This window comes from Babylonia areolata, chromosome 8 (assembly GCF_041734735.1).
Source record: "Babylonia areolata isolate BAREFJ2019XMU chromosome 8, ASM4173473v1, whole genome shotgun sequence".
NCBI lineage: Eukaryota > Metazoa > Mollusca > Gastropoda > Neogastropoda > Buccinidae > Babylonia > Babylonia areolata.
In genome coordinates this window covers 23314604-23326655 of record NC_134883.1, presented here as the reverse complement: position 1 = coordinate 23326655, position 12052 = coordinate 23314604, and the positions used below count along the sequence as shown (strand labels likewise).

Below are 12052 nucleotides of genomic sequence, written 5' to 3'. Positions count from 1 at the left end.
TGATAGCTATAAATGGTTTTATTCATTTAAATCAATATTTCAAACAGAGAAGTATATTAAGATTATAACAAATAAATGGCATAAAATCTGCTTTGCGAATTTCAGATTGACAGCACTTGGACGAAGAGTAGGAAAGGGGTGGATATGAGGGGGTGAGGGGGGCAGGGAGTGTGTGTGTGTGTGTGTGTGTGTGTGTGTGTGTAGAGAGAGAGAGAGAGAGAGAGAGAGAGAGTGGATGAGGGAAGAATGGAGAGATATATCTATGTACTTTTTTCTCTCTGTATACATACATACATACATACATATATATATATATATATATATATATATATATGTGTGTGTGTGTGTGTGTGTGTGTGTGTGTGTTTAAGTCACTGATTATATATTCAATCCAGCTTCACTCATGTAGTGCCACTGAGTTATTTCCGCCCCTCTCCTGTCTCTCCGTCTAATTCCTCATCAAGATCAAAATCTCTGTTCAGTCTTTAGGATATCGTCTTATCATGCACGGAATATGATATATCTAATAAACAGTGGGTTAAAAAGACACGCACACATGAGCAAATAAACATAAATCTATCTACATCACTCCCTCGCCACTCTCCAGGTGTGTGTGTCCTACCTGTCCTACTCTCCCTCCCACCATCACCCCCCTGTCCTACTCTCATTCCCACAATCACCCCACCTTGCCCTACGCTCACTCCCACGATCTCCCCTCTGTCCTACTCTCCCTCCCACCATCTCTCCCCTATCCTACTCTTCCTCCCACCATCTCCCCACTGTCCTCTCATCCCACCATCTCCCCCTTGTCCTACTCCCACTCCCACCAACGCCCCTCTGTCCTACTCTCACCCCCACCATCTCCCCCTGTCCTACTCCCACTCCCACCATCTCCCCACTGTCCTACTCTCAATCCCACCATCTCCCCCTGTCCTACTCCCACTCCCACCATCTACCCCCTGTCCTACTCTCACCCCCACCATCTTCCCACTGTCCTGCTCTCACTCCCACCATTTCCCCCCTGTCCTACTCTCACCCCCACCATCTTCCCACTGTCCTACTCTCACCCCCACCATCTTCCCACTGTCCTACTCTCTCTCCCACCATCTCCCCCTTGTCCTACTCCCACCCCCACCATATTCCCACTGTCCTACTCTCACTCCCACCATCTTCCCACTGTCCTACTCTCACCCCCACCATCTTCCCACTGTCCTACTCTGACCCCCACCATATTCCCACTGTCCTACTCTCACTCCCACCATCTTCCCACTGTCCTACTCTCACCCCCACCATCTTCCCACTGTCCTACTCTGACCCCCACCATATTCCCACTGTCCTACTCTCACTCCCACCATCTTCCCACTGTCCTACTCTCACTGTCTCACCATCTACCCCCTGTCCTACTCTCACTCCCACCATCTTCCCACTGTCCTACTCTCACTGTCTCACCATATTCCCACTGTCCTACTCTCACTCCCACCATCTTCCCACTGTCCTACTCTGTCTCACCATCTTCCCACTGTCCTACTCTCACTGTCCCACCATCTCCCCCCTGTCCTACTCTCACTCCCACCATCTCCCCCCTGTCCCACTCTCACTCCCCCCCCTGTCCTGCTCTCACTCCCAACATCTCCCCCCTGTCCTACTCTCACTCCCACCATCTCCTCCGTCCTACCCTCACTCCCACCATCTCCCCTCTCCTACTCTCACTCCCACCATCTCCTACCTGTCCTACTCTCACTCCCACCATCTCCCCCTTGTCCTACTCTCCCTTTCCCCCATCTTCTACTGTGTACTTTCCTACTCTTCCCCATATCCTAATATCCTTCCTGCATTTCCCCATGTCCTACTGTCTCACCCCATCTCCCTCATCCTACTCTCCTTTCCATCCCCTGTCCTACTCGTAAAACGTAAAACAAAAACATCTCTCTCTCACTCTATCACACTGCAGAGACTCAAATAAAGTATCTCTGTCTCTGTTTCACAACCAACCCCACTTCTTTCTCTCTCTTCTCCTACTCCCAAGTCTCTCTCTCTCTATCTGATGTTCACTGCCCCGTTAATTCCATGTGAATAACATCTTTAGCTGCGGCGGCACTCCGGGGTGATCAGACCTGACACGTTCTAGTGTGCGCAGGTGTGGGCAATCACAGCACGAGACTCACAATGTTAGCCCTGAAGCTGTAACTCCACTCAAATGCAACACACTGAAAAATCCTCACTAATATGGAAGTATGCAAAACTGAAATAAGTGTACCGACATAATTACTTTATGAGACCATAAAATGTAGAATGACTGTTGAGTCTATAAAAACAAAAACAAAAAAAAAAACACACACCCCAACAACCCAAAAAAAACCACACCAAATGGAGAAAGTATATATAAGAAACTGTGGGTTGTAAAATAAAATTCACTTTTGATAAAAGGTGTCCAATGTTTCAGACCATATTTTGGTCTGTTTTAAGGGGATGTGTGAGCTGGAAATGACAGTGGAGGTAACAGAAGAGCTTAAGAAGATTGTGAGTATTCATCAGTAAAAGGAGGCAAGAATAAGTGAGTAGAGATTCAGAGGGGGTGGGAGGCACCCATTATTTTATATAAAACAACCATGTTGAGATAAGAAATTAAAGATAACTTAACACTGTCTCTATGAGATAAGAAGTTAAAGATAACATAACACTGTCTCTATGAGATAAGAACTTAAAGATAACAACTTTAAGATAACATAACACTGTCTCTATGAGATAAGAACTTAAAGATAACTTAACACTGTCTCTATGAGATAAGAACTTAAAGATAACTTAACACTGTCTCTATGAGATAAGAACTTAAAGATAACTTAACACTGTCTCTATGAGATAAAGAACTTAAAGATAACTTAACACTGTCTCTATGAGATAAGAACTAAAAGATAACTTAACACTGTCTCTATGAGATAAGAACTTTAAGATAACTTAACACTGTCTCTTACAAGTCTAAAAGGAATGCATTTTTTCAAACATATTCACACGGACAGCATCAACACAACCCTGCTAGATGTGAACAAACCCACACATAAATACACATGCACACACATACACAAAAACATACAGACACACACAATGCATGAGTATGCATAACAAAAACAACCCCCTACACACAACTGCAAAAGTAAAACAAGGTCGAGATAAAAACTTAAAAAAGTTAACAATATGATTATGTAAAAGACTGCATCATGTCTAAAAGGTACACACATGATTAAGCATATCCACAATACACATCATTAACACAACCCTGCTCAAACACAAACACACACGCACCCACACAATCTCATGCACGCACACACAAACATACAGAGACACACATGTATGAGTATGCATGCATACACCAAAAATAAACATACACATAATTACTTAATGTAAAACAACAGTGTAGAGATGGGACCCTGAAATGGTACATAGAGTGGGCAGAAAAAAGAAACACTGTATGGTGTGGACTGCTATCCACAGGCATAATTATCTCATGCATTTTGATTAGTTGTGAAGTAATATGAATCAGCTGTAATCAATGATCAGTTGTGAACACTTTCCCTGTCCCACATTTTCCTTGTATGATTTATATACATCATCAAAAAAACAAAAAAACAAAAAAAAAAACCCAACAAAAACACCCAACAACCCCTAAAATAACAACAACAAAAATCCTAACAACCCTGAAAAAAACAACAACAAACAAATAATAAAACAAATTAACATTTAGGCACACACATGCCAAGACATACTGTGACACCATGGCTTCACAACTCATCCAGTGCATCACTTTTTAGCAATGCTCATTGACACGGAACAGATACACAACTAGTTTCTTATATAGTATTGAGCAATACAATGATTTATTCACCATGTCGATGTGACTGAGTTGTATAGTTATCATACTGGCTTGTTGTCAAAAGAAAACACACAGTTTATGTTTGGTATGTACAGGGGTGCAAGTGACCAGCTGGCTAAAACCTGGAAAATGATTTGTGTCCTTGTTCCCAATCTTGACATCTGTCTCATGAAACTACACCTCTTTTTCCACAGATTACCAAACAAAAGATTTTGAGACGTGTGTGTCTTCAGTTAACTGAGCATTGAAGAGCACATTTTCAAGTATGACTTATATGATTAAAAACAAACAAACAAAAGAAAAACAACTCCCAAAATTAACAAAAAAATATTTTAAAAAAACAACCAAACAAACCCACCCAACAAGCCCCCAAATTAACAAAACAAACAAATAAGAAAACAATTCAACATTAAGGCACACACATGCACACACATGCTGTGACACCGTGCATCCAGTGCATCATGATAAACAAGGTTCTTTGAAACAGAATAGATACACAACTGGTTTCTTATATAGTGGTATTGAGCAAGTGACCAGCTGGCCAAAATCTGGAAAATGAGTCTTGACATCTGTCTCATCAAAATGCATTTCTTTTTCCACAGATTACAACAACAAACAAAAAACAAAAAAACAAAACAAAAAAAAAAGCAAAAAAAAAGCAGCAACATAACGCTAGTGAAGAACCTGCCACTGCTACTGTGTTGAAAAGAACACAAAAATTACATGATAATGTGTTTTCATTGGACTGACTGTAACAATGGTGACATGTAACAAGTGAATCTCACTGTGGTACGTCAAGAACACAAATGTTACCATGGTAATCGGCAACTTCATTAGTCACACTGCACTTTCCAAACAGAAACATTACTTTGGCAATATGTGTACAATACAGTCTGCAAATCTCACTGTGCACAACTCATACCACCAGGATCATGACACCTCTGTTAGTGCGTAACATATGCCTAGCAAGACAACAAAATCAAAAACCCAATATGTAGATAAGAAGGATGGTTACACATGTGTGTGAAGCAGCACACCAGAGAATGAGGTGTGACCTTCCCCACGAAAAGTGTAAAGGTTTCTGTCCTCAAACGTTTGCAAGTATGCGCGGTCACCAGCCTGCAGTTTGACCACAGCATGGGCAGTACAGGACGTTGGTCCTTTGCTCCAGGAGGCCGCCACCTTCTCTCCACCTGCAACGATGTAAAACATTGCATAAACCGCCGTCAAGTCATCACTGTTCAGGTCAGCCCTGGCTGTGGCTACGAAGAGGTAAGTTCCAGACAGCGGAGCGGTGAAGATGCCGGTGGTGGCGTTGTATCCTCTTCCTGTTTGGCTTACCACCTTTTTCAGCTTCACTATTTCAGATTTGGAGAGGTCTGTGTCTTCAGTTAACTGAGTGTTGAAGAAGACGGGCGTCTTCATTGCATCTGGAACAGAACATTCACCTGTGTGAACTGCTGATATTCTCCTGTCAGTTTTCGCTATGTCATTCTGTTTTCTATTATTAAGCTGCCCCCCCAAAAAATTGTGTGTGTGTGTGTGTGTGTGTGTGTGTGTGTGTGTGTGTTTAAGAACTGCTGATGTCCTTTACCATTCTTTTATAATAATGAAATCAATGTATCCAAATACAAATCACTGTCTTTAAACGTTACCTAGTTGGGTTTTTTTTAAGACTATTGAACACTAAACCCCCTCTCCCAAGAAAAAAAGCTACTGATGCAAAAATATTGAAGTCACTCTTCTTATTCATCTCCATGAAGAGTCACTCCTCCCCCTAACCCCTATCTTCATACTCATCCTTCACAAAACGTGACATTATACACGAACAGTATGTATACATACATTTTCCGACATAACACATATCATTATGTATACATACATTTTCCGACATAACACATATCATAACGCACATGTGTTAAAACCTACTAACCTTGAGGAATACATGAATACAAACATTCGTCTTCTATGTTCTTTCTTTCAACTTTAATTTTCTGCATACAGATATGAGGTCATGTGAAGGATTGTGAGTAATGTACACACATAAGCATAGAACATAAAATCTGACTACAACAGATGATGGCCGTGATAATGATAGTGGTGGTGGTGTCTACAAATATATGCACCCCCGCAAATGTATAACTAACCACATCTACACATGCATGTGTAAAAGAGTGTATGTATGTGCAAATGCGTGCGGATGTTTGCATTTTCACTTCACCATTCCAATCCCTGTTGGAAATCTTTTTGTCAAATCTGTCTTGATCCAGTGATTTAAGAGAAAATGCTGTTCACATTCTAGTAGTGTGAGAGGACAATAAATTGGCCTCTCATATGCAGCAGGAATGTTTGTTACTGTGTTGAACTGAGTGGAAGGGCTAGGTTATCTCCCTTCGACCACTTGGCTCATACCTCAGAGCTATCAGGGACCCAAGTTGAATAATGTCTGGGAATGTCTACAACCAATTAAGAGGTTTTTTTATCTTGGTTTTTTTGTTTTTGTTGTTTTTTTTTGTTTTGTTTTTTGTTGTTTCATTTTTGGTATAAAAAATGAATAAAGAATTGAATGGAGAATTGGACATGAGCGTGGTACGTGTCTACATAGGTACATGACACAACAACACCTTCACCACCTCGTCTCCCTACAGTAGGCAGACTGTACATACATGCATGACTTTTCCAGTTGTGATGCACTATAAAAAAAAAGAAGACAATAACAAAAAGCAGTAAAATAATCTGACATATTCAAGATGAACAGATTTCTTACTCATCTGAGACTGCAGCATTTTGATCACTGTGTCGATCTGGTCAAGGGACTGCTGTTTTTTGCTGGCATCCTTCTGGATGTCTGTTGTTTCTCTCTGAACAATTTCAACGTCTGCAGCAGTGCTTGCCACATCACTCTGAACAGCAGTGACATCTCTGCGGAGACTGTCCATCTCTGCCATCACTCTGGCCAGCTCCGTCTGTTGACTATCTGTGGCATCCCTCGCAACAGGCATTTTGTTCTTCATTGCCGCCATGTCATCGGTGACGCTTTGCTTCATCCCTGTGAACTCTTTCCTCAGATGGTCAAGATCTGTCTGCATTTGATTCATCAGCACCTGCAATGATCTAAGCTCCCGATGCTGCTGGCTCAGCTTGGGATCACCGTCTCCAGCAGTGCCTCCGGCCCCCTGATCACTGGACCTCTTCTTCCAGCCAACGCTGCTGCCAGATAACTGTGGGTTGGCGGAGCCACCAGAGGGAACCACCGTGCCCAGAAACTGACGGAAGCTGTCAGTTATGTCGGCCATGTTGTCGGAGTAGCTGTGGAGGAAGAGAGGGGGTGGTGGTCGCTGGCTGGCAGTCGACAGCTGGCGGAAGTGGCGAAGGACAGGGTCACTGAGCAAGGCAGAGGGGGTGTCGGAGACGGAGTCGCTGGAGTCTTGTCCGCTGGCTCCCTTTCTGGCCAGGTCTTGAAGCGGTTTGAGGAGACTGTGAGCAGAAATGCGATCAGCCTGGAGTTTGTCCGTCAGCTGCCCTGTGGCCTCTTCCATGGTGGTCAGACTCTGGTCACGGCATTCGTCCAGCATACGTAATCCTGAACAAACAAAAGAAAGCCATAGAGGCATTGATATTCCTAGGTACTTAAAAAGCAAATATGTTTCATCTTTTAAAAAATTCATTTCACATGAAAGATGCACGCACACACACACACATGCACACACACATGGATGGATTGGAGAGTGAAAAGAGAGAGATGTAGGGAAAGAGAATGTGAGGGAGGGAGAGTGAGAGAGAGAGAGAGAGAGAGAGAGAGAGAGAGAGAGAGAGAGAGAGGGAGAGAGAGATTCAGTTGTACAATAATATTGTATTGTTGTTATTTCTGTCAAATCTCTCCTGTCATGTGTATATTTCTCATTAAAGCCATGTTTTAAAATTGTGAATTTTATGTCTTTTGGTCTTACTCTGAGATGTGATACCACCTTCTTGTTTTTTTCCATCTAGACATTTTGAATCCTGACATGTGTGTAATGTGTGTGTGGAGGGTCATGTTCCGCACACATGCATAAGTGTGTATGTGTGTGTTTGGGCTAAATGGAATTCAATGTCAGAAATCATTTACTGCTTTTGTAGTTCTGATTTTGTGCAGCTGATATTTAATGTGTGTGTGTGTGTGTGTGTGTGTGTGTGTGTGTGCTGCGGGTGGGGAGGTGGGGGGCAGTTTTGTTGTTGTTTTTTTACATGATTGTTAATCAATTGTTCAAACTGCTTATAAATGACAGTCACATGCATATATCTCCAAAATATTTGTTCTGTGGCGTTCCTCTCGATCTGATTTTGACAAACTGAAGAACACCTGTGATCATTTTGACTCCCCTGAATGACATAACAATACTTGTGGCCAGTTTAGTTTTGTATTCATCTGATCTAAAACCACTTCAATGCATTTCTTGAATATCATGGATCACTGTGAAAATCCTTTTCCGGGTAATTTCTGCATTCATTGCATCATTCCTTTTATACATCTTTTGTACACAACTTTTATATATCATCTTTCACAAGAATAACATAAACATGTTCTTTTTTTCATAGAGTACAACAGATGAACTGCTCTAGAATAGTTTGATCTGTAGTTATTTTCAAATGCTTATTCAATGTTCAAACAAAAGTTGTTATCATTTTATAACTGACTGCTGCAGAACATAGAAAACAAGTCTGTATATTGTACCTATTGATAAAATCAATACACACCAAACAACTTTCATCATTCTTGCACAGGTCTGCAATGTACAAAGCATTTTTGTGTCCATTTGTTTTGCCTAAACATAACATTACCTAGTGCATGTCCCCTTTACCTGCGATGAATGCATATCCCTATTTCCCAGTTTTGCTTTTGTTCTGCTGATGAATGTATATCCCCATTCCTAACAATCGCCTTTTGTTCTGCTAATTCTGCTGATGAATGTATATCCCCATTCCTAACAATCGCCTTTTGTTCTGCTAATGAATGTGTATCCCCATTCCAAACACTCACCGCTTGTTCTGCTGTTGAATAAAAACAGAACAAATTCTAGACACCACTGGCAGAAAAGTTAAATGTTGCTTGGTTTATGAAGCCAAGAACCCTTAACTTGACAGCAATGTTTTCATCAAATGTTTCGAAACATCTCATACAGTCTTTGATGATAACTTTTCTTTATGTACTTCTCAACATTCTACCACTCTTGAGTACACATTTCCATCTTTGACAATTAGTTTTAAAAAATATTCCTCAATCATCTACCAATCTGACCACCCACTTCGATAGGAAAACAAATAAAATTGCAGGCAGAAAAAAATACAACAAAAAGGGTGGCACTGTCAGTGTAGCGACAAGTTGTCCCTGGGAAAAGCAGCCCGAATTTCACACAGAAAAATCTGTTGTGACAAAAAGAGTAATGCAATACAATTTTATGATATTGTTCAACTCTTGTTGCTCATATCTGCCAAGAAGCACATTTATCCCCTCACTGAGTGCTTGTCCCAAAGATGGTAGTGGCTTCTTACTTTGGGGGAAGGTGGCAGAATGGTTAAGACGCTCAGCTGCCAATACAGAGAGTCCGTGAGGGTGTGGGTTCGAATCCCGCTCTCGCCCTTTCTCCTAAGTTTGACTGGAAAATCAAACTGAGCGTCTAGTCTTTTGGATGAGACGATAAACCGAGGTCCCGTGTGCAGCACGCACTTGGCGCACTGAAAAAGAACCCATGACAACGAGAGTGTTGTCCTCTGGCGAAATTACGTAAAATGAAATCCACTTTCATAGGTACACAAATATGTAAGCATGCACTCAAGGCCTGACTAAGCGCGTTGGGTTATGCTGCTGGTCAGGCATCTGCTCAACAGATGTGGTGTAGCGTGTATGGATTTGTCCAAACGCAGTGACGCCTCCTTGAGAAAGTGAAACTGAAACTGTATCAGTGACAATACACATCATAATCATAATATCTACTGACACTAATTGATTTGCGGCTCACACAATTTCTGATCACAGAAGCCCTGTAATAAATCAGTTCTTCTGACTTCATACTGTTGTCAGCCACATAATAACTTATCTCTGATGCAGAACATGCATGCCCAGCTAAAAAGTGTAGCTCAGTTCATCAACTTAAATCACACCTTGTCTCATAATGCTGATCTTGCTTCTTGTTTGACTTCAACCGGACTGTTTCTGCCTTGAAATACCTAAATGTAATTTATTCCATGTTTGCTGTCATCATTCCTGTTCATACTTGCAATAGACTGGATTATGAAGACCTCCATAACCCAGAAGTGAAATGGTATCTAGTGAACATTGTGGACACAGCTAGACTGCCTTGACCTTGCTGACAATCTGGCCCAACAAGAAGAGATTCTCCAAAGACACTGGATATGGATCAGCCATACGCTTTGCAAGCCAGCATCCAGCATGAGAAGACAAGCCCTCGCCTAGAACCCACAAGTGAAAAAAAAGGAAAAATAAAGGATGTTCAAGAAATATGTGGTGCTGCAACATGGAGGTAGATAGGAAGAGGAAAGGCTGCACCTAGGAACAGCTATAGCTAATGGCATTGGACCAGGATGGCTGAAGAACACCTGTTGGTGGCCTATGTCAACTCACTCTCAGGCATGGGCAACAAGAGTAGGTAAGGTGAGGAGAAGTGAATATATTACAATCCATAAAGTTCCAAATACCCATCTCATGCTTTTGACAAATGGGGCAAGTCTTCATTCCTTTATATTGCTGATGGTAGATCAATGTAAATTTATCTGTTTCAAGGCATTGATAAATGCTTCTGGATAAAACTGCCTCACAACACTGCAAGTTCTCTCTCTCTCTCTTTCTTCATATACACACATGAGTGTATATTTTCATAACTTTACAAATGGGTTACAACTACTTAAGAATATCAACTCACTAGCCCTCTCTCTCTTTACTCTCCCTCAATATTATATGTACATAAAAAAGAAGAATAATTTAAAAAAAAAAAAAAAATTGTTGTGTAGTGTTGAAATTGGCTAAGCTACTAATAACTGTTTGCTTAAAAACACCAAAAAAGACTGCAAGAATGTTTTACATTGTTGGCAACAATACTAGATGACCATACTATAGAAAATGTTTCATTATTATCATCATTCTTCTTTCATACCTATTTCATAACGCTGACGGATGTCAAGTTCCACAATTCTCCTTTGACGCTCTATTTCCTTTTCCTCCTCGGAAAGTCGTGACATGACAGCCTCCATGACCTTCACCTGCTCCTTGACCTTTGTCTGAAGGTCATCAGAAGGTTGAGTCACCACCATGGCAGGAGCTGGCTGATTTGCAGGGGTAACAGGATCACTGTGGTCTACATAGAAGTTTGCCTGAAATGTGTGAGACAGGTGATCTTTATTTTTTCACCATCATTTCATCAACCCTTTACAGCCTGAAATACCAAAGGATGAGTAACTGCAGTGGCACTTCACCTGATCAATACAGGTGAATATGTCACAACTGAGCTGATGGATTCTGACACTGACGTTTGCCTTTTTTCTTTCCATATTTTCCAAGTTCAAGTCAACACAATGATACCTATCTAGACTATTTTACATTTCAGGTACAAAAAGCAAAGGAAACTGTTCCATGAGTGACAGACATATATAGAGATACATACTTGTAATGAGCTTGCTCCACCTGGTGGAAGGATGTGGACGCGTCTACAGGAAGGACAGGTAACTGTGGGCTGGCGGTCTCCATGTACCTAACATTCACATCATAAATTCATACTAATATTTAAACAGTCAATGGTATTCAGCATTCATTATACTTATTATGAACTGCATTACATAAACACAGAATTATCTGTCCCCTCTATGTATATTATACATTAGACATTGAGCTATGCAAGCACAATCTGGGACCCTTCCCAGAGGGAAATTTCCAAAAGACTGAGGTTGGGCCACAGCAACACATCAAGAGATGTTGCAGACTTGACAGGTCATTGCTTATAATATTACATTAAAGAACAACTGTAAAATTCTTCTTCTAGGTTCTTTCTTTTCACTGGTTTGGTCATTGATGTCCACTCACCAAAAGGTGATTAGACACACACACATTTATCTATTTCAGTACACACATACGTACTCATACAGTTATCAAACTATGGTATGCCTAACTCTAGATCAAGTTTCCATCAACAA

The 12052-nt window shown here is 41.2% G+C and overlaps 1 protein-coding gene across 1 annotated transcript in view; it reads right to left on the bottom strand.

The window, feature by feature from the left end:
- Positions 1-1604: 1604 nt before the first annotated feature.
- LOC143284665 (uncharacterized) overlaps positions 1605-12052 on the bottom strand; it is an 11389-nt gene continuing 941 nt past the window's right edge. The window contains exons 2-5 of the mRNA XM_076591580.1: positions 11527-11613; positions 11020-11236; positions 6636-7451; positions 1605-5298 (exon numbers count right to left, since the gene is read on the bottom strand). Coding sequence (XP_076447695.1) covers positions 4880-5298; positions 6636-7451; positions 11020-11176 — 1392 coding nt within the window. The 5' untranslated portion in view covers positions 11177-11236; positions 11527-11613 and the 3' untranslated portion in view covers positions 1605-4879. The remainder of the gene's footprint in view (positions 5299-6635; positions 7452-11019; positions 11237-11526; positions 11614-12052) is intronic.